At 39.0% G+C, this 24318-nt stretch overlaps 1 protein-coding gene across 17 annotated transcripts in view; it reads right to left on the reverse strand.

The window, feature by feature from the left end:
* LOC129718472 (protein lap4) overlaps positions 1-24318 on the reverse strand; it is a 107020-nt gene that overhangs the window by 44947 nt on the left and 37755 nt on the right. For 16 of the 17 annotated variants that reach the window (XM_055669265.1, XM_055669264.1, XM_055669278.1 and 13 more), the window contains exons 4-6: positions 19818-19986; positions 18427-19731; positions 18188-18354 (exon numbers count right to left, since the gene is read on the reverse strand). In XM_055669265.1, coding sequence (XP_055525240.1) covers positions 18188-18354; positions 18427-19731; positions 19818-19986 — 1641 coding nt within the window. Of the gene's footprint in view, positions 1-4848; positions 5827-18187; positions 18355-18426; positions 19732-19817; positions 19987-24318 lie in introns of those variants that run through there. The other variant, XM_055669280.1, reaches the window with a different exon arrangement.

Here is a 24318-nt window from a genome sequence, read left to right on the forward strand (position 1 = left end):
TAATTATGACGCGGTCTTGGCTGGAGGAACGAGGTTTCGATACGACTCCTTACTCTTGACAAAAATATGAGTCCTACTTATAATAAACCTGACCAGAGGTGAAGCATTGAGCGCCTCTTCAGGGAATTGTGATTGTGACGCGGTGTTGGTAGGAGGAACGAGGTTCGATAAGACTCCTTCCTCTTGACAAGATAAGTCCTTCTTATAATAAAACTGATTTCAGAAATATTTACCCTCTACAGGGAATTGTAATTGGCGATATTGGCACGAGGAACAAGGTTTCGATAAGACTCCTTCTTCTTGATATAATAAGTCCCTCTTAGAATAAACCTGGCTAGAGAGGAACGTTAGGTGTAGCCTCAGTTCAGGCAATTGTAATTTGGCGATATTGGTAGGATAGAAAAGAGGCTCGGTATAGTAGAGCAGTAAGCTTGAAATGAAAGGGTAAACATTCACACACAAGCACGGATGTTAATAAAAAAAAGCGTATCATTCACTTCAATAGTGATACTGCCATTAATATGAAGTACGGAGTACAGAAAACACCTGGGCAATATCACAATAGATCAAAATGTCTCTGGTCGCAGTGATGAGTCCACACAGAGAAAAAAAACGCTGACATGAGCATGCCAAAGCGACTCCTAATCTTTGAACTTCTGGAAAACAATGTAGATAGTCCAGAATTGCTCAGCCGCATTCGATTTAACGTAGGTACCACCAAAGCTCACCTGACAAAGTGATTTTTTTCGGATCGCTAGGCGCCACGCTCTTTTTGCACAAAACAACCTTTTTGATGTTTGTTGTCGTAATTTTTACAATGTTTCGAACTATTATGATTTTAACTTGTTCAAATCTACCTTTAAACTTAGAATAAGTAGCACAACAAGTGTTTAGAGAGTAAATAAATAATAATTGAGCTCTCGTACTAATGTGCAAAGTGTGCTTAAAACGGGGAAGAAATGTTTATATAGATCAGGACAAAAATTGATCACAAATTGACTTCAGAATGGCGGAAAACGCTTCCAAAGGCTCTAAAATGCAAAAAATGAAAATGATAATATATTAGGCTTAGAATATCGTTTCTAAAAAATGTTAACAATTTGAACTAAGATGGCCAAAAATTTAGCTTGGAATGGCGAAAAACAGTAACATGAGTGACAAATGCATGATGAGAACACTTTTTATAGAAAAGGCTAAATAAAAAAAAAACAGATCACAAATTGAGCTCGAAATGGCAAAAACGCCATTTGGCTAGAAAGGCCAAAAAAGAGAATGATAATAAATTGCGATCAGAGTATCAAAAATTTATGGGAAAAATAATGATTTGAGCTCAGAACGTGGGAAAAAAAAAAGATGGAAAGAGTGAAAAAAGATCACAATTTGATTTTAGATTGAAAAGGTCAAACAAATGATCCTGAATTGAGCCCAGGAATTAAAAAAAAAATCCATGGCATCCATATTGGCAATTAAAGGCTATTTTTACGCTGGGGATATGTAGTGCATAAAAATAAACCGCGTAAATTTCAAAATCCGCTTAAGATTTTTTAATCATCTCTGCTAAATAATTTAGAAAAAGAATCAATGAAAGTGTTAATTCTACCATTGAATCAGGATGAAAATCAGGAAAGAATGGTCAGGTCAAATCAGTGAATAGTCAGTAATTGGATTAAGTAAACTCATCGGACACTTATGAATAAACGATTTGAAAATAAAAACAATTCTGGAGTAGTAGGGTCGTATTTCTAAACGTAAACAAAACGTGTGAGTGATGATTTGTGCTAGTGAAGTACAAGGGATATATATCTCACTCGTTTTGTTTACGTTTAGCCATACGACCTTATCACAAAGTAGTCGAGAATTTGAAACATGCCGGGTAAAAAAAGACCTTTTTGGGAGATCCGATTGAAAAACGCGTGAATTCCGAAGTCACCGTAAAAATAAAAATAATCGCATAGAAACGCATAGAAAGAGACTTAAATGTATAGCAAAAAGTCGGTTTTTAAATACTAGAGGAGGTCTGAAAAAGAAAAAAGATCCCAAATTTGAGCTCAAAATGGAATTGCTTTTCAATCCAGAAAAGGCGGAAATTGCAATAAACCCAAAATGAGTTCAGAATGATAAAATAGAGACAAATAAGTAAATGATCTGAAACTGAGCTTACACGCAAAAGTTCAAGTCTTGTACAATCATTGTACTTCCCGATTCGCACAAATTTTGCACTAAAATCGCACAATAAATGTGTGAAAAGGATAACGCAACAGTTGTACTGCGAATACATTGACACAGATTGAAATCAGAATATGTATCATATATCGACACTTTATTTCTCACATCGAGTGTATTAGTGACTGCTACTCATGGAGCAGTGCAAGCAGCGAACAACAACTTGTGAACTCACTAGATTTATATAGCTATAATGCTCGATCCATTTATCTCGATGGATTTGGTCATTAAAAAGTACCATTGAATGATTTGCAAAAAAGTAACGAAACAAAATTGTGTCCACAACATTTTGTAACCAACGCTAGCTTCACCGAAAACCCTCCATTCCACAAAGTCACAAAAGCGTTGCTGATTTTTTATGGCAACACTTGTAAATTGTGAATAATTATTATTTGTCATCCTGTGCGCGCGCTTTTTGCTCAAGCGAAGAGAGAAATTTCTCTCTCGCTCGTAGAATTTCCATGTACGTGCGACAAGAATAGACACGTCACATACAATTTGCTGGTTGCTCTTTCGCTTCGTATTGCGACGCGCACGGTCTCGTCGCTTTACGAAATAAGCAAGATACCCGTGCTGTACATACTTGATACTAAAGTTGTTAGTGTCACTCATACTGGCGGTGCGTGCTTGCTGCGGGGAATGCATGAAGAAGAAAGAGTATCTCGAAAGCGTGTGTGTAAAAAACTTGAGAAGCGTAGCATATGTCTCGTTCTCAAGCAGAAAGGAGGAGAAAGGTTTTGCTTCTCGCTCGCTTTGCAATGCTGCTTGATACCAGCTAAAACTGTTTAAGTGTAGTAGTTAGGAGCTGCCAAATACATTGAAAAAACGCTAGAGCAGTAATTGCGTTATGCACAACACGCAATCATTGTACTGGTTCCAAATTACATCAACTTTTGCGCTGAAAACGCACAATTTGTACTGGTTTCGCACCATTCAACTTCTGCGTGTAGAATGCATAATACACACCTCCAAAAAATGGACAAATGTATGACGAAAAAATGCAGTCAAAAAGTATGAAATGTAATTGAGATCTGATTGCAAAAAAAAAAACTTAAAAAAACAAAAAATGGTAAAACAAGATCTCAAATTGAACTGAGAAGAATGAGAAAAAACCGCTTTTGAAGGCCAAGATAATGATTTCAGACTGAGCTTAGAATAGCAACACTTTGAATTAAAATGGTCTTAAATGGAGTTTTGAACGGCTAAAAACTCTTCTAAAGGTTATAATAAATAAAATGATCCTAAATTAAGATCTGAGTGGCATAAAATTATTTGTGAAGAAAACTGGAGGCGAAAAAATAATACCAAAGGCCGAAACGGATTTTTTAAGTTTTCTGGTCTTTTTGTTTCTTTAACTAGAATTCAACTAGGTTCAGAACTCTTCTGACTTGTTTTGAGATTATACTTTTGTACTTTTTACTATTATACTTTTTTATTTATAAATTTTGAACTCACTACGTTTGCCTTTTCGCTCTTATTCGTATTACTTATTTTTAACTTTCAACTGCAACGCTAAATACTCTACAACAATTCATTCATTATTTCTCGTTAATGTTCTGCTAACTGAATTTGCACCATCATTTTCTTTTTGGAGTTTTTTGGGTGAAATTTGAGATGCTTTTTTTTCTTCTAATTTTTATTGTATTTAGAGTTGCTCAGAGTATTTTGCGTGATTCGGAGCCTTTCTGCTTCGTCTACGAACAACGAAAAGGAACTTCTAAACTCTAGAGCAGTGGTTCCCAACCTTTTTGGCGTTTTTCAGTTTCATATCGTTCTGCAAGTCTAATTTGTTTCACGTTTCAGTCCTAGTACGCAAAAGAGTTGAAAATCCGCCTTTACAGAGGTATCTAGAAAGACATTTTAATTACTTGTCAAATCTGCCAAGAGCTCGTGCCCCCCTAGGTCAGTCTCGCGGAAAACTTGCCGACCGCGGACCCCCGGTTGTTAACTACTGCTCTAGAAAGAATACATAAACGGTAGCTTTTACCATATTGACAAGAATCTTCATTTGCAGGTTTTAGAGCTTTTTTTTACATCTTTCCAAGAGTAGATTTATTTTCCAAGGTAAGATTTATTTTAGCATTATGATTATGTAATCTATTTAAGATTAAAGATTAAGACAGTTTTTGAAAGATTAATGTATTTTAAAACGATTTTGAATTAATAACAGTTTTTTGTATTTTTGATACTTTTTCACATGTTTTTCGATTATGTCTATTTTTGATACTATTTGTGATAAACTTGAGATAGTTTATCGACCGTGACAGATTTACGTACAAATACAATTGTGCAAAAGTTCACCAAATTCTTCGTATCAGTCTATTCTAGCAACTCTAAACCCCTCGATCGAACTTCGCTAGCATTGTAAGCAAGGAACTTTATCTTATCGGACAGCGCAGGTAATGCAACGCTGTTCTATGATTTCGCTCCTCTCGTTTCACCTTTCTCGATCCGCCAATTCCCCGTGCATCATACAATTTTAGCATGAAATATAACAACATGGAATAACTTCTTATCGCATACACTTGACTCATACTCCGCGTACGTTCACCATCCATGGGAGCCGTGGTGAAACATCGTGAGTCAACTTCCCTGGAACTAGCGCATCGAAAGTGCAATTCTTACCCCGAAACTGTTTACCACCACCGCGCATCGATCCTCCATCGGCCTCCTGAACGTTGGTAATAATCCGTATCCGACGTTTGTCATCCTTGGTTTTCTTCCTCCCCTTGGACCCACTCCCGTTGGTCAGAATACTGTTCAGACTGGAAGAAGCGGTTGACACTACCGACGGAGTCGGTGACCGCAGGTTTCGCCCCAGTGACTGGCTGGAGAATCGGCGTCCCTCCGTTTGGCTTCCACCTCCTCTTCCTCCTCCTTTAATTTGCGGATCCCGTCGTTTTCGACGACCGTTTTCATCATTCACTTTAAACTTCACCGAGAACATGATGATTTGTTCTTCTACTGTTTACTCCGCCCTGTCAGTGAAACAATTGCGCTACTGATTGACAAACAAAACCACTGTTGCGGGTGGTTCCAATTTGGAACTGTATTTGTAACCCAATTTGCAACGCAAATACAGTGAGTCACAAAAACTTTGTCTCACTCCAAAATGTGTCTAACGGACTAACTAATGCGAGTTTACTGTGCTGAATAAAAACCGGGGCAGTGGGTTGAACTGGACGAGTCAAACAGAATGTCAATTAGCCTCTAGTTGAGGATGTTTTCACGTTACACATCTCGTTGTTGTCCAACGTCAGCCCATCGCTCCCTCTTAATCGCACTCGTCGTCGTCGTCTACTATAAGAAGTAAACACACACGGGTTGACACTATATACACGGCTCTATTTGCATTCCACGTAGAACCTTTTCTCTTCATTACACTTAGCCCGAGCGATTCGTCATCGATATTCTATTCATAGTGGGGCAACGGTTGGCTAAACTCTCCTCGAGCAAACAGGGAAAAAACAAAACAGCAGTAAAATGCCACTTTTCACTCGGTATTCAAATGTGTCACAAGAAGACACTAAAAGTAGAAGAACCAGGAAAACCCCTTAAAGACACTTTCAACTGCTCTCGAAACCTGAAGCCAACTGACGATGGTATGGCGGCGAATAAAGGGCATCCGCGTTCTCGCTTCGGGCTAGCTACCATCCCATAGTCGATCCAGACCCGAATCGCGCACTTGTTACAGTTTTTTTTTTGCCCCATACACTAAAGACTGATAAAACACACCCGAATCCCTCGGAAGATAACGATATCAACCGCGGGCGAGAATCGTGATAACGTTCACATGCAACAAACACCCTTTTGTCACAAACACACAGTCGCTGTCGATAAATGTCACATTCCCCGCGCGCGCCCTCTCTTGGCTACTTGTCGGACAAACCACGACCTCCGTCAAGTACCTGCCGCGTGTACCGAGAGCAATGGGTGTACCTAATCGTGCATGGTCCGCAGACGACAAGACGGCCATCGATGGCGGTCCGACGATGTTCTTTTCCTTCGCCATCAATTAGCACGCACGGAGTTCACTGGATACGTGTTCAAATGTACGCTGCGCGTTGATGTTTTCTGCTGCTCGTGTAGAATTTTACAACAAGAAGCGGAGTGCAACAGGTCGTGATGTAATGGTTTGCGAAGTTTGTTTTTTTCTCTATTGCTCGGGGACATCAACCAGTTGCTGGGGGTGTTATGATTATACTGGACAACAACTTGAGAGAGGAGAATAGAATGAAGATTATGATATTTTAACATTTTTACTGCTCGAAGAGAGTCGAAAATAGTTCTTATCTTTAATGTTATCAGATTTATAGTAATCTGGAAACAAATTTAAAGTTTTGTTAAGTATTTTGTGACACACAAGAATAATATTTCCATATCCGTAAGGGTGCTCCGCAAAAAATATCCACAAATAAATATAAAATAAATTACACTGGTGAACACAGGTTTTGCCCTAGAGCTCAAACCGAAGAAAAAACTAAAGGTTGAAACTTTTTAACGATTCCTGTGAGCTTTGGTGCCTGTTTAATTTTTCAACAAGAATAGCGAAGAGAATAATGCAGAAACTTTAATTCGACAATTATGTTTACCGGAATTTACGCGGTTAGTTTTTTTTACGCGGATTCCGGAATGTCTACTCGGACTCCGGGCTTTACGCGTTTTATACGCGGAATCCGGAATTTACGCAGTTTTTTTTACGCGAATTCCGGAATTTACGCGGTATTTTTTTACGCAGATTCCGAAATGTCTTTACGTGGACTCCGAAATTCACGCGGTTCATTTTTACACGGCACGTATCCCCCGCGTAAAAAGCGACTTTAGTGTATAGCATTGATTTTCCTGAGAGCCATTTAAAAAAGAAACGAGTCTCGGTTGAAAAAATCTCTTTCTTTATAGTTCTCGCTGATATTTTCCGATTTGAATTCTCTGATTTTCCAGATTTTCGCCACGCTGACAACTGTGATGGAATAATTGCGTATTTAGTTATTTTTATAACGAATGTAATTTTGTGTCAACAGCTTGCGTAGTTTTTTTTTATGAAATTTAGTACGCAAATTGAGCTTTGTCCGCAAGCTTTCCAAATAAAACTATTTATATCTTTTTTTAATATAAGAAATAAAATTTGACATATTTGACAAGGTTGCTGACAAAAGCATCTGCTTCAACTTTCTCGAAGACACTGGCTATCTATCTCTCTGTCCTGAAAATTAAATTCTTCATATCTCGTCTAAGTGGATTAATCATTGTATCGTCCTTTTTAAAAAAAGTGTATGAAAATACATAGAAACATTTCCAAATAAAGTATATCACTAAAATCGCTATCAATAAACACTGTGCATTGACTGAACTGCGCAATGGTTTACTTAAACAGCCCGTACGTTGCACGGTAAGCGGTATCGCTAATGATAGCAGGAAAACACTTCATCTTTTACGTTGTTCTCTCCTATTCTCTCTCTTCAATGTTCTCCCGCACTCATGTTTCTACTGCAACGAGTAGTATTGCGAGTAAGTGATGTGAGCGCGCCAAGCCACTGTTTTTGTAATCCCAATTTGCTACATGATAGTCATTGATTCTCAGATGGTCTCGAGGTACGATGCTGGCTCAACAAGCCAGGTGTCGTAGGTTCGAGTCTCGGCTCGGGAGAGACTGTAGGTGTTAGTTGGATCGTGGCGCTGTACACTAAACAGTTTTTTTTTCATGTTTTTCGGTGTTGAGTGTCTCAGAATAGTTGGTTTCATTTCTTGTTAATTTTATAGGTTTGACTGAAGGTAAATTTTTTATTAAGAACACTTCAGCGATCATAAAAATTATCTTTCTTTAACTTTTTCTATATTAGTTCAATTCTATTTTTTCACCTTTTCGAAATCATTTTTAACATGAAACAACTTCAATTGACAGGTAAAAACGTCTCTGAGCGATTCTGAGTTCGATTGGGAAACATTTCATTTTTGTGACGTTTCCTGAATTAGTTTGGGATCATTAATTATTTGGAATTTTAACGATTTTGCTTCCGAACTTATTTAGGTTGATTTAAAATTTGCTTTCAACGTGTATCAGAGGATATCGGAGAGAGTTGAGCTGCATGCACGTATGCGATTCCATTGATGCTTTCCTTAGCACGGTGTCCGATGTTAGAAGGAACAACAAACTGTCCTTCTCAGAACAACCGAACAATTCATTAAAAGATATCTATAATTTGGCCAGCTTGCAGCTAAACCGAACTAAGTATCAAAAACATTATTTAGAGTAATCGACTTTAAAAATTTCACCTTCTCGTGTGTTTTCTGCAAGCTGCTTCAGAGAATTTATGTTTTAGTATTATTATAAACTGTTCAAATGATTTCGTTCTTTTTTCATAAAAGATAGATGACACTGGTGAACACAGATTCTGCCCTACAGCTCAAACTGGAACAAATGGAAGATTATAGGTTTTTAACAATTCCTGTGAATTTTGAAGATAACTTTTTCAGAGACTTGAGTTTTCCCGTAAGCCAACGTAGAAGTGACGAACCCAACGAGCACTTACTGTGCGACATTTTGTCGCTCTTATGCATACAGAAGAGCTCCAAACACCCCAGGAATGGTTAAAAAGCTATAATCTTTTTAGGGCAACTATTTTGAGCTTTAGAGCAACATTTTTCTCGCTTTCAGGAAAAATGTTACTCGGTTCGGCCTGGCCGCACTTCGGCCATTTACTATTAATATTTTTCGGTGAATATTGTTTACCGAAAAATATTAATAAAAACCCGATACACATCTAGTAACGGTGATCATCCGAACCCGTAATGTTCTAGAAGGAGAGTCTTTTAGTCAAATTTGGAGAGCTATATAAGAGCCTGCTCAAAGCTCAAACATGAATGGTTATATCTTAGAAGCAGCGGCAGCTGATTTTTTTCCTATTGTTCTATTCCTACGTCATAAAACGTAGATTTAGGAACTTGAAGTCCCGAAGAGCCTTCTTTTGGCTCATCATTTCCTCACATCATTTTACTAGCGAGAGCTTCGTAGCTGCAAAAGTACAGAGTCCGCTTTGACAAGCGGGTGGTCGAGGGTTAGAATCTTAGTAGAATCAGGGCCATTCGAAGTCAACGAACTTAAGCATTAAGAATAACAATAAATTGAAACCTCTCAATGGAATTGTAATTGGCGATAATATTAGGCGGAGGCCAATAGACTCTGAATAGTAAGCGAAAAAAGGAAGGGCATACACCGAAGCACGAATTATAAAAATCATGTCACTTACTCGCAATAGTGACATTGTTAATAATAGAAGTGCGGAATACAGCAAACACCCGGGCGATATCACAAAAGATCAATGTTTCTGGTCGCAGTGATGAGTCCACACAGGAAAAATACCAGCAGCAGGGCCGGATTTGCGGGTTCTGAGGCAGATATTTTCGAAGGGCTCCCTTTTCTTAAAAAATTTAGAGGCAACATAATTGCAATTGTGAAATTGTGAAGGTGACGAGCAAAAAAGGTGTTCACTCTGTCTTCCAGTTTGTTATGCCTCATAGTGGTGGTTGCATGTCTGGCCTAGAACTAAGGAGGCTCTCGATTCGGGTCTCGGGTCTCTTTAAATACGAGCCTTCTTAGCAGTTATTTCCGGTTAGACTATGAAACAACAAACTGTCCATTTCAGGACAACCAAATAAATGATTAAAGATTGAATTTTTTTTACTGGTTTTGCACTACCAATCCGACTGTTGAAATTTGTTCAGTAGTTTTACGTCAACCCTGCGGTCGTGGCACACAATCTTGCTGATTTTTTCTCTTCTTAGGCTTAATTTTTTCCCTCTCCGTTTTCTCTTTTTCGTTCTCTTTTCTGAGTTTTTACGATCTTTAACAGTTTTGGAGCCGGTGTTTCGGAGCTTTCTACCTTTTCAGGTTTATTACCCGCTCTTTTAGAGTACTTGTTGGTGTTTAACTCGGTTTGGAAACAAACGCTGCTGCTTGTGGCTTTTTGAGTATAGTTTTCTGGCATATTTTACTAAGCTCATTTCACTTTTTGACCCCTGGTCCTCTGAAAGTTATTTTGTAGTAATAAGGAATATTCTTTTAAGACTTTTCTGGTATAATTCAATATTGAACTTTTTCATGGTGTTTTTGACTGCGTCCTAAAAAATAATAATTCTGATTCAGCAATCAAGTTTTTTTTTGTTTCTTGCCATTTAAAAGCATCTCTGAGCGATTTTAATTCAGATACAGAAACATTTCCTTTTTATGACATATTCTTTTCAAATTTGGGATCATTTTCTATTTTGACTTATGAAGGTTCTAATTCAATGTTTTTTTTTTTTTCAGTTAAGTTAAGATTTTCTTCTTTTGTTTTTTTTTTATATGAAAGCTTTTTTTATTATTTTGTTTTCCCTTTTTTTCGTTTTCAGAATAATTTTCTTATTGCCATTCTGGTTTAAATCCTGTTAGTTTCATTTGTTGTTAATTTTGAAAAATTATTTGTGCGATGTTCAAGCCTTTCTCGTATTTGTTCAGTGAAACGTTTTTTACGGACTTTATCTTATTCTTTAATCATTACTTTATGTCACTTTGAACCATGTTTTTTTTACTTTTTACTCATGTTTCTGTTGTTTATTTTTTTTCTCCGTATTTTTTTTACTTTCCCAACGCAATTTTTCGTTGTCTTATTTATTTTTATATTTTGGTGATGAGTTTTCACCGCGTCATTCCAATGTCTTGTTTTGGTAGATTTTATTTTACTTCAACCATTTCGTTCTATACATACCATTGATTCGCTTTTTTATAATGCTTAATTGATTTATTTGTTATTCTTATACCACGTCGAAACCACTTTTTTTTGTTGAGAACATTCATGCAAGTATCTGTTAAATCTGTTTGTGTTTGTTCCACTAGCGCGTGTTTTTTGTTTTACGGTAAGTTTTTAATATTTTAGTTTTTTTATGTCCTGATTATATTCAAATATGTTTATTCATTTCGAAGGTGAAATATTGTTTTGTTTTGCATTTTTTGCATGGTTTTTGCATCAGTTTGATTTATTTTCGTGTCATTCCTGTCATTCCTCATTCCCACCTCGCTTGTACGAGCAAATATATTTTGTCGAAAAGTCTATTTTCTTATGGAAACGAGGAGAAAATACATAAATTGAAAAAATATTACGCAAAATAAAATCTCGCAAATCAAAAAGTTAGATTCAGTAATGAATTTCTACCACCTATTCGATGAACTTTGGATAAGGCAGTATTTTTTCTTTCTTAGTATGAAGCACGGTCAAAAAGTTAATTTAAAAAAATAGAAATTAGGAAGGCTTGGTGCGCAACAAACACTCTGAAGAATGTTCTATATGACAATCAAGTACTCTTACCCCACCGCACTCTAGCTAATAATTTGTAATCGCATAGCGTAGTAATCTGTACGTATGAACACAGCAATGGCAACAACAGAAGCAGCGAAAAAAAACGAATGCTATACTTTGCATATTAAAGAAGTGAAAAAATATGGACACATTCTTTAACTGGCAGAAGAACTGCATGAAGTGCGCGATGTGGCTTAAATGAAGACCCGAACGCGCCCATACACAACGGTAATAGTGCCCCAGTCGGCAGCAGCGCGGACAACGGGACTGATGACTAATGTTTCTTCACAATTGCCTCGCTTTTATGTAAATTACTTCCATAAACAACAGCGTGGCGATGGCGACGAGGCTGACGAAGACAACCTCCACAAGTGGAGAGTGGGATGGCGGTGGCGAAGGTGGCAGGCGGTTTATTGCACAAAAAAGCCCCTCTTCTCAGACTCGTTCGCTTAGTTGTGCTGAATAGTGAAAAAAAAAAAGTTTTAAATTCCACATTTCTCCTCCAACCGCCGATCTACCGGCCGACAGCGACCCTGGCGGTTGTTTTCATCAACACACTGCTGCTCTGACAGTGCCCGAGAAGGTACTGAGGCGCGGAGAATTTGCGGTAAACTTTCAACCATGACCACCGAAGTTGGTGGATTAGGATGATCATTTCGATTAAGAATCTTGCTTATTCCTTCGACGACGATGAAGAAGTTTGTTTGGTAAAAGATTTTTTCTTGCAAGAAGCGTCACAGACGAAACTAACTAAATTATGTTATCTGCCTGCCAACTTTGAACAGTGCTCACATGATGACTTATTGAATTTTATGCTCACCACTCGAGTCAAGGGGACCGAGTTTCGCAAAAGCACCCTATATCAGGTTTACATTTGTTCAGTAAAATTCAGATTCACTTCGAACACATACTTCACAGGTTTTTAGCAACCTTTACCACTCCACTACTGGAAGGTAGAAAGTATTGGATTTCCGAAGGTTTCCGTGTTCTGTTATATTTTTTCTTTACACTTGCGGTTGTTTCCTGTAGTGGAAGCTTGTTCTTTAATGAGATCAGCCCCCACCGTACAACAACAGCTAAGAATTCACATTTTCTGCTAGGGCCCAATCCGATTGAAAGTTTTAACCCATGAATGATGCTAGATATTGGTACCTACCACTAAACAAGGTAAGAAAAAAAAAAAGATTGTTGATAACAAAACAAAACCGAGTTTAGGTGTGAAACTAAAACCTACACAACGCCGCGCCGGTTGTACACTGCGAGCACCTTCACGCTAATTGAACATTCACGCAGGGGATTTAACTTGTGTTTTTTAGTCAATATTTATGTAGTACATTCCATCCGCCGAAGCTCACGGGTGCCTCTTGAACAGCTTCGCGAGCAGAACGTGCCAACTTTTTCCCCAAGTATTGATGATGATATAATGAGTTTACTGAACAAAATGTATGCCATAAGATTTAGGCTTGATTTTTCGGGCATCTTCACTCCGAACGTATCTATTTTGATATTATCTACCAAATAACATTATGTAAATTATGCAACATCAATTGTGAATAAACGTCATAGACCTAGAAAATATGCATACATGAGAGGTTCCGCAAGGCTGTCACTAAGGATTATTTATGTTTATACTCAAATTTATATAACGCTGTTTCCTTCTTGTTCCGAGCAGGCAAAAAGCGTTCTGGAATATTCGGCCCTGGAAATAATGTTTTAGTGGCAATAGGACACTGGCCAACAGTGCTTCAAGCGGGGATTTTTTCCAACTTTCGAATGTGCAACTGCTTGTCTGACTACAGAATACAGATATGCAAATATTTGTATTTTCCTTGACAGTCACTTGGTGCTTTTAAATGTTCATCCTAGATTGTCTGGGAATGTTTTCTCGAATTGTGACAGCTATGTCAAACAAACTCAGTAAATTTGTATTGGGTTCCAGGACATTTTGGCATTGGTGGAAATGAAAGGGAAGGTGAACTTGCATGGAAAATCTGCTGTGCAGTTGTGGTGCATTATTTATACGCAGATCAAGGTTTCTTGGCAGTGGCTGTTTACAGCCCAAAGAGATTTGGTCTTTTAATCCTGGGAAGGTGATTGACTTCATAAACCATATTTTACTTGACTGGGAGCGAGTTGGTGCAGGTACCTGATCACTCAACAATAGTGGTCATTGTATTTTGTGGTCCCCGTGGTTCTGTGGTTAGCGATGTCGGTCGGCTAGCTCTTCCACACGGTTTTGATATCGGGTTCGATTCCCGATCAGGTCGAGGAACAACATGTAAAATGTGCCGAAAACAATATCGATAACGAATTCTCTCAACTAATCTAGTTGATCGAGACCGCATTAGCCCCCAGGCTAGCGTGCGATATTGTTTATTGTATTTTGCAAGGGGACACGTATAGCAATTGACTGGGATATATTACAAAAGTTCACATCAATGGACAACGTAATCCTAATCCCCTAACAAAATGAAATTTAAAAATATGTAAGTTTTTGTATTTGAACAAAACATGCATTTCTGAATGGCTGAAAAGTTATCAGAAGGTTCGAAAATTCGAAGAAATCTAGGAAATAAGGAGCTAGAAGTTAGAACGAAAGTAGTGATTTTTAGTGCCTTTTCGTAGAAAGCTTAGTGTGGCTCGTGATATGTAAGAAATAGAAGCAAGGTCTCTTCGGCAAAGGTTCAGAATGTCTTAAAACCTCTTCTATAGGCCAGAAAAAGCCTTAATAAAAAATGATCGCAGATAAGCCTAAGAATTGTCGAAAAACCCTACTTAAGGCCAGAAAAAGCCAAAATAGAAAATGATCCCAAATTAGGCTCAGAATGGCCGAGAAACCCTTCTAGAGGCTTGAAACGGCCAAAATAGAAAATGACCCCAAATCAGGCACAGAATTGCCGAAAAACCCAGAAAAAGCCAAAATAGAAAATGATTCCAAATTAGGCTTAGAATGGCCCAAAAGCCCTTCTTAAGGCTGGAAAAGGGCAAAATAGAAAATGATCCCAAATTAGGCTCAGAATGGCCGAAAAACCCTTCCGAAAAAAAAGCCAAAATAGGAAATGACACTATGCGTCTAAATCAATCTGTTGAAAAAATAATTCTTCTCTCTCACTTTTTGGTAGGTTGATCACCCAATTTTCTACATTAAAAAGCTTTTTTGACATCTCCAGTCAAAAATAGTAAAAAAAAAAAAAAAAAACTTGATTACTTTCTCTATTTTATCACCCCCAGTGACCCAGGAGTGACAAATCGGGTGAATACTGTACTTACTTCATATGATGAATTTACCGCGAAGGAACAGAATGCAGACAGATGATCCTTTTCTGAACATCGCAAATATCTCATTTATTCATTAACCATTAATAATTGTTAAATTTAAATAATCACACAAAAACGGATTTTCAGACGGATTTTGCGCCACCCAGAGCACGATTCGGTGCATCAGTTTGCATTTCAAACTGTTTACTATGTTTGATTAACAACGTTTTTTTGTTGCAAATCTACTCAATCTCAATCGCACTCAATTTGTTTCAGTTTATGTATATTTTCGCATGGAGCTTTTTATTTTGCATGAACTACAAAGATTTTATTTCTTGAAAATTTATGTTTCAATATCGCACGCTAGCCTGGGGGCTAATGCGGTCTCGATCAACTAGATTAGTTGAGAGAATTCGTTATCGATATTGTTTTCGGCACATTTTGCATGTTGTAGGATAAGTATAACGATACACCGTGCCCCAGTGCTGAGTCGAGAAAATTTCCAGCTCGAAAAGTTCCTCGACCTGATCGGGAATCGAACCCGATATCACAACCGTGTGGGAGAGCTAGCCGACCGACATCGCTAACCACAGATCCACGGGGACCACTGAAAATTTATGTGTTATTTTGAAATAATAATAACATGTTTCTAGTTAAGCAGATCTAGTTACTGACAACCTGAATTTGTTTAGTGAAACACGTTCATGACGGCTTCCATTTCTTTCAATATGAAACTGGTTCCAAGAACCCTAAAAACCAAATTTAAAAACCAAAAGCATACAAATTTTATTCCTCATAATTTTCATTTCTATATTATATTTTCTAGACCTGAATATATATCTGCTGTTAGCTATTATGAGGGTCGCAATTCATTTTCGAATCGCTGATTACTTCTAGTCATTGTACTTCTGGCATTTTGCACTAAAAAGCCTGATTGGGATCAGTTTCTCAACAGCATTTCCTTTAATGTTTAAAACATCACAAAATTAAAAGTGCTGGTGTCAGAGAGTAAACACTCGATAAACTTTATGATGGTTTGCTGTAAGCTATTATACAACAGTTATGCGTTCGAAATGCTGAAACCGCTCTCGTCTCTAACAGAGTCAAACACCAACGCGCAAAAATAGCAACAAATAATACTGCCAACTGTTTACAAAAGCTTACCACTAGCAGGTGAATTTTGCCACCCTATGCTATCAATAAACCCATGATTTCATGGTCACCACATTGCGCTGAACACGCTCGACACAAAAAAAGCTATCTCAAACAACATAATCGCTCTCAATTGCCATACCCGAAAGATAAGAACACCATATACTTGGATTCCCATGAAAATAAAAAATGTACCTGTTCTCGTGTTTACCCGGGGGTCACGATGTCTTGATAGCATTGCTTATCTTGCGCAACCTGTCATCAGGAACCGGCAAAGATTGGGCAGGTTTACGCTATCGCGCTTCTGCCTCGCCCCGCATGAAAATCGAAGCGATAACAAAAAACATGAAAACTGCGTACACATGATAAGTTAGCATAAGAATGGGTTTTTTATCCGTCGGTTTTAGTGTAAAATTTTCAGGCATCTGCCATGAAAACGCAAAAAAGCGAAATTACGATGATACGAATAGTTTCTTCTGCGACGAGCTTCAACCTAAAGTTTCGTTGGCTCGAGCAGCTTTTTGCTTTCTACACTTTATATCTCTATTATGTACCTCCAACGGTGTGGCGCAGTTAGACAATAAAGTAGCAACGTCACCAACACACATTCTGCCAAAAATCCAACAAAACAGCCAACCCCTCACCCCACCCCAGTGGAGGTGGTTTACACAATCCGGTGAATTCGGATTGGGTCAATATTTCCATCCCTAGTATTTCGTCGCTTCTGATAACACGTGTCTTGTAGTGGTGGCCCGTAAAAATGTGCTCCCGTCATCGTTGCCACCCGAACCCGCCGTTAAAAACTAGGCCATGCATGTACAATTGGTTATAGGTCATCCCCATGACTTGGCTTGATTGACCTCTCGTGCCGCGTGGACCGTACCGAACGGGCGCGCACCAAATTGGGTAAACAGAGAATCGGTCAAATAAATGAGCACCTATTGCTGACTGCTATTTACACACACTGCGCGTTCACGTTTGTGCACCGGTCCGTGCCGCCACAGCCAACATAAAAATGTGCGTACTTTTTATGGGGTGCCGTAGGGGAAGTGGAAAATTTTTAGTGCTCAGCCTGGATTTCACCTTTCCTTTCCAGGTAACCAAAACAGATATTCTTTTTTCTTGTATTTTAAGGTAAGAATAAAACTCATTCAAGTTCTGTGGCAAAACATTACTCAGTCGTATTATTTTTTTGAATTTTGTTCTTTTTTCAGTTGATTTCAAATTTGAATTTCTTCTGAAACAAAAAAAAAACTTAAATATTAGGCTAGCATTAACGTGAATTGAACATTCAAACATACGGCAGTAACCCAGTTGATAAATGCCGACCGAGCGCGCAGCAGCTCGACGTCAGTAAAATTGTCAGATAAACGACAGAAAACGGCAATTTTATTATTGCCCCATCTGCATAGCTATAGGACTGCTGGTGGTGCTGTTGCTACTACATACTACTGCCATTACGAACGTTAGTAAACAAGTACGTGCTGTAGCAATTACCAGCTAGTAATCGGTAAGTGCGGGTGTTGAGAAAGAGTTACGCCCTTATCGTCAAACTATTGCGTGAGTTGCTACTATACTCGACTCGAACTGAATGACGGCATTCTCATATCGGCGCCAATGGGCGGGTTGGTGTGAGACTACGAGCGTCAACAGGTCGAGTTAATGAACTAATTTAAAGTATCTCACACTGTGAACGATAACTTTTTATTCCAGATTGATAAAATGCTATTAAGGGTAACATTTTTCAAGCGTAACCATTAACCGCCGCAACCGTAATGACAGGAATGTGAGCAAATCGTTCCTGATAAAAGGGTAAACATCGAAATTCCTAACCATTAGACAACATTATCGAGCGTCTATATCTATCTGCCTGCGGCAGTCGCTGCCGATAGGAGCTTCGCCGTTTCAGTCGAAAAATATGCTTCGAAAAGTACGTGTGAACACAAACTTACATATCGCACACAGCAAACAAGTCATGTGTTTGCGTGTCCCGGAGCACCCCGATGATAATGGAAACCACAACCGGGCCGCCGGAGTGCGGTGAATGTCATATCGCATTTATGTGCGCCATTTGCGCAAGGAACGAAGCGATGATTAATTGCCACCTGTCTGACGGTGGTCCCTTCCCCCGCCGCCTGGTCCCAGCAGTTGACGATTGTGACATCGCATCATGTGTTGTTGTTGTTGGTTGGGGAGAGCACAAAGTTACATGACTGACTTACCTTCACCGGCCGGAGGTTCCGCTACCGTAGCCAGCACCGGATGCTCATCCAATACCGGCGGTGGCGGAAGCGATTCCTTCAGTTTGAGCGAGTTCAGCACCAGACTGTTGTTCTTTTCGGACATGGCGTGATGTACGCGCTTGTTTTTCAAATGATGTGGGGTGTCCCTGGGTGAGGTTTAGAGAAAGATTAGATTTTTTTGTGCGCTGGAAATTTCCACCGATTTTTGTTTTCATTACCTCCGATGCAGCTTGGAAATCGGCTTCTTATCGTGTCCCTCTTCATTTTCTTCGCCATAATAGGGTTCCTCCTCCTCGTTGACGTCAAACCCAACCCGCTTCTCGTAGCTATCATCTTCCGCGCCGAAGTTTTCGTTTTCTTTGTTGGGATTTTCTTCGGAAATGGGTTCATTCGGTACGATGCCCTGGATGTCATCCATGGTGGCTCCGGCGCCACTTTTGTTCAACAGTGATGGCTTCGAGGAGGATTCCTCTGACAGTGTGTCCAAATTGCCACCGCTCATGTCGTCCGATTTGCGCTCCTTGGCAAACAGTTTGTGCGCCTTTAGTTTTAGCTCCTTCGGATGGGGGGTATTCTGGCGAACGAAGGGCGTATCTTTGTCCACGTTGGAATCTTCACTGAATTTAACAGAGTGGGTGCGAGATGCTTCCCGTTCTTCCCAGTCTTCGGAGTCGGTATCTTCACGGTTCTCCGGACTGGGCGGGACGTAATCCTGCTGAGGCAGCAAAAAACAGGTCAGCACTTGATCGCCCGTCGCTTCGTCTACGTCCGGTTGGAATGTTAGCAGCGGTTGTGCTTGGTTCTCGGAAAGCCACACCGCTTTCAGTTGGAGATTTACTAGCGAATAGGGCAGATACTGCAGCAGGTTTCCGGAAACGTCCAACACATGCAGCTCGGAACAATTCCCCAGCTCGGCTGGCAGTTTCGTGAGTTTATTCTCGCGCAAACTCAGCACACCCAAACTCTTGCAGTTTCCTATCTCACTCGGAACCGACACCAGCGAATTCCGGTCCACGTTCAGATTGTTCAGTAGTGTCATATTGCCGATCGTGTAAGGCAGCTCGTTTAGGAAATTCTCCGTCAGGATTAGCTCCTGCATGTGCACGCACTGGCCGATGCTTTCGTTCAGCGTATGCAGCCGGTTCTGGTCCAGCTTCAAAATGGTGAGCTTGGTCAGTTTGGAGATACCATCCGGCAGACTCTCCAGCCGGTTTTGTGACAGATGCAGGTCGGTTAAACTTTCCAGTCCACCGATTTCCTCCGGCAGCTCTTCCAACCCGTTCTCGGAAACGTCCAGACAAACCAAATTCCTCAGCAGTCCGATCTCCGGAGGTAGCTTCTGCAGCTGGTTGTGATCGAGCCACAGTTCCTGCAGCGACGGCAGATAGCCCAGATGGGCCGGAAGCTCTTCGATTTCGTTATCGCCCAGGTCGAGCCGTTCCAGTTTGCTAAGTTGGCTGATGGATTCGGGCAGACTTTTGAGCAGATTCTCGCGCAGCTCCAGTGACTCTAACTTTGATAGACTGAAAAGGTAAGGAAAAACAATCGTGAAATGTCAAACATGAATCATGACTAACAAATGGGAAGAGCTGCAAAACAAACAACCTACCATCCAAAATCCTGCGGCAGCGTCGTCAGTGACATATCGTTCAACCCCAGAACCGTGAGACTTCGCAGCTGTGAGAAACCGGCGGGCAGCCGCGGAATCGGATTGGAGCTGAAATCCGCAACTTGTAAACTGCGCAGGTGTTTGATGTCATCGGGAATGTCACCGATATCTGTAAGTAAACAGCAGGAAAAAAAATTAGCAATGCACTGCGAATGCACTTGTCTTTTTTAATTAGAGTACGAGCCGAGCACAGCGGCGGGGAGCTCAAAGTAAAAGAAACAACCAGCATCTAGGTGACGAATTCACCTTCCGAAAACACGGGGAGCTAGCGTGACTGATGAGTTTAAGTTTTTTTAGGTCGATCAAAACCGGAAATATCCCCCCACGCGACGGGGGTCAAGGCAGCACACACACACACAGTTACCGAAGAGGTCGCGCAAAGTCAACGAATGAACGATAATAGTCACTTTTCGCCAGCGGCCATCTGCCAACGTGATGATGATGGCGCCTCGGTTCGCCCCCTCTCTTACTACTGCTTCCTTTCTTCATTGACCTCAAATGAACAGTGGCTGCGGTTTGAATCGCCGCCACTGGACCTGGTGGTAGCTGTGCCGATGTCGAAGGAGTTTGCTGCTGTACAAAGCATTCGCGAGACGGTCGTCGGTGTTTAGGAGAAGACAGCAAGGTAAACGATTTAATCAACGGAAAGCATCTAAAAATGGCAGGTTCACAGTTTATGACTACCAGAAGTAGGTTTCGAGCGGCTGCTGCTGCTGGATGCCAGATTGGACAATAGAGAGGTGAATTTTAAAGAAACAAGGAACGAAATATAATTATAAGGAATTATTTTTTCTCGTGCTTTGGGCCTTTACAGCGGCGGCATAAGAGATGAAAGCGTTTTTTATGTAGCAAGCTTACCAGAATAAAATTGCAATTCTCCCGTGAAGATTTCAACTATCTGCAATTTTTAATCATGAATACTTTGGTTATTTAAAATAAACATTTTCACGACCGGACGCCGACCAGCTGTTTAAAACAACGGTATTTGGAAACCAAAAGGCAATTGACCAAAAGCAATATTTCGTCTTATATACAGATTGGCGTTTCCTCATGATTTCAAAGACTTTTCATAAGAGTGTCTAGCAAGGACTACTGCAAAAAATGAAGAACAAAGAAACACACATGACAAGGTGATTAAAGTAAGCATAAAGGTTTGCTTAGACTTTTTGTTTGTCGAACTGACTATTTATCGTAAAGGTGGTGAGTTTAGTAAAGTGCTTCGATCGAATAGAAGACGAGGAATAAGAACCATGAAGAATAACGTTGCGAGTATTTTTCTCTGACCTTTTCGTTTGGTCAATATACAGTATGGTTTTTTTACACAGTTTTTTACGAAGATTTTTCAAAAAACGCAGGTTTTTACGACGTTTTTTTCCCAGTTCCCCCGTGAAAAAATATACTTTGCAATGCTCTTTGACACTGATGTTCGCATCATCTGAAAGGTATTTTTTTCTTCAAAAAATACACTTGGACGCTACTGATTCGATCGAAATGACGTGCAACTAATAATCAATTCAATGATCAGATCAGAGAAAGAATTGAATAAATGGAGATAAATAAAATATCGCAAAACTCGTTCTTGTGACATTTATGTTCACCCGCTACATTTTTTTCAGTCAAGATTAGTTTTTAGAAATAAAAATAAACTCAGTTATAAATAATTTAACGAGAATTCACAAAAAAAAATCGTCGGAGCATCAACAATTAATCTAGGAACCAATATTTAAAAAAAATCTAATCGTTTAGATGTTGAAATTTGTGATGAGGAACATTTTGAAATAAAGAAGAGAATGAAAAAAAATGGAAATCATCAAAGTGTTGATCAATTTTGAGTCTAAACAATACTCTCAAGAAATCAAAATAACGCTTAGTATAAAAAATAGTATATAGAGTATAGTATATTTTATATAGAGAGCATCCGAAATTAGTTTATGCATTATTTCTGCTAATCACTAATGGATCAACTTCATTCGGAGAACTGTTTTGGTACAGCGAAATACACCGGTTTTACTGCGGAACTGATGTCAACTTTTGCTAAAACTAGCAAACTATCCTCCACAGCTCGAAATTAGTTAAAGACTTAGGTTTCGTTTGAGAACCTTTTCCAACCAAAGAACCAAGCCAAAAATGGTTTAACAAATAAAGTTGAAGTTGAAATTTTCCCGTCTTCTTTTCCCGGTGATTTGAAATTTCTGTCTTTTTCCATTTTATCCCGGAGTGGCCACCCTGATAAAGCCAAAGTAAAAGCTGTAAAAAAGTATGTCATATAGAATTATACCCTAATATCTGACAATGAGTTACTTTGGTTTTTCTTCGTTAATCTTTAAAATTAAATCGTTTATAACGTTTAAAATGTTATAAATTTATAATTTATAACAAAATTTTTTATGTACACTTTTTCTGAGTCCAACCATGCTCAAGTTAGTAGAATTAGTGATTCTATAAGTTAAAAAAAATAGATTCCAAATTGAACTTAAAATGGTGAAAAAAACAAATGGAATAACGCTCCCAGAAAGAGAAGGAGAAGCAGAGAGAAAGAGAAAGAGAAAAAAGGAGAGAGAATAAAAAGGAGAGAAAGAGAGCGAGATAGAGAGAAAACGAAAGAAATAGAGAAAAGAAAGGAGAAGGAGAGAGAGAGAAAGAGAGAGAAAAAGGGAGAGAGAGAGATGCGGAGAGAGAGAAAGGGAAGAGAGAGAAAGAGTAAGCTAGAGAAAGAGCAAGCGAGGAAAAAAGATAAGGAAAGGGAAAATGAGAGAAAGAGAAAGAGAGAGATATAAGGAGAGTGAGAGATAAGGAGACAGTGGAAGAGAGACAAAGAGAGAGACAGACGAAAGAGAGAGAGAGAGAGAGAGAGAGAGAGAGAGAGAAAGAGAGAGAGATAAAGAGTTAAAGAGAAGAGAGGGAAAGAGAAGAGAGAGAGAGAGAAAAGAAAAAAAGAACAGAAAAAGAGAAAGAAAAAACGGAAAGAAAAAGCAAAAAGGAGAGAGAGGAGAGAGAAGCAGAGAGAGAGAAGAGGAGAGAGATAGAGAGAGATAGAGAGAGAGAAAGAGAGAGAAAGGGGAGAGGGAGAGAGAAAAGGGGGGGGGAGGAGAGCGAGAAAAAAAGAGAGGAGAGAGAGAAAAGAGAAAAAGAGAAATGAAAAGGAAAAAATAGGGAGAAAAAAAAGATACAGAGAGAATGTAATAGAGGAAGAGAGAGAGAGACAGAGAGAAAGAAAAAAGGGAGAGGAGAAAAAGGGGGAGAGACAGGGGCGAGAGAGAGAAACAGAGAGAAGGAGAAAGAGAGATAGGGGATGAGAGTGGAGAAAGGGAAAGAAAAATCGACCCCAAATTGAGCGTAAAAAGGCGAAAGAACATAAAAGAGATTCGAAAATGTACTTACAAAATATACAAATTAGACGCAATGGCAAAATAATGGAATTTTAGGCCCGAAAACAACGCTTTTCAACAACGCTTTTCAGTAAAGGCCAGAAAGTTTTTTTCAAATAGAGCGCGGAAAAACGCTTTCAAAAACTAGAAAAGTTATTAAAGGTCTCAAATTGGGCTTTGAATAGCAAAAAACGCTAACCCAGCAAAGAAAAGAAAGAACAAAAAGGAAATGATCTCAGGAAAGAGACATCAATGCTCAAAAGAGCAAAATATCGCCTCTAATAACCAGAAAATACCATAGAATAACACGAATTGGGATGAAAGAACACTTTCCAAGACTAAAAAAGGTCACCGAAGAACACAGTAGCAAATTAAACTCGAAACAACAGCAAAACGCTTTTTAGGACTAGAAAATAAATAAAAATATGATCCTAAATTTTTGCGTTCTAAAACAGAAAACTGCTTTAAAAAAATAAAAAAGAATTCATATTGGAAAAAAATCGCCTCTCGAGGCCAGGAAAGACCAAAGAAGGATTAAACCTAAATTGAACTTAGGAAAGTGAAAAAACAAAAAAACACTAAATATAAAACAAAAAAAAAGAAAAGCCTTCCAAAAGCCCAACTTAAAAAATGATCCCAAATTAAGTTCACAATGGTGAAAATTTCCTCAAGCTGAGCTTAAAATGACGAATAAATGCTCAAAAAGGTCAAAACGCAAACTGATGAAATTGACCTCAAAAAACAAAACCAGAAAAAACAAACACAACGGTTGTGTGCAGAGCCACGACCACAAAGTTGACGTAGAACTACAGCTGTTTGTTAAAATACTTGCATTGTTTCATTCGAGAATGACCACAAGTGATAAGTTCGAAGCAAATTTCTCCTTTACAATAATTCCTTGAATGATAGAAGCTAAGATTACGCTAGACCATTTTATATCATCATTTTTCATCAAGGTTATTAATTTTTTTACACACATTTATTTTATACTGCTGCTGTTGCTAAGTAAGGACTGTCGTAATTGATGTCCAGAACTAGCATGACTGGTTTAGGCAGAAGCAGGCTCTTGTATA

Source organism: Wyeomyia smithii, chromosome 1 (assembly GCF_029784165.1).
Source record: "Wyeomyia smithii strain HCP4-BCI-WySm-NY-G18 chromosome 1, ASM2978416v1, whole genome shotgun sequence".
NCBI classification, from domain to species: Eukaryota; Metazoa; Arthropoda; class Insecta; order Diptera; family Culicidae; genus Wyeomyia; species Wyeomyia smithii.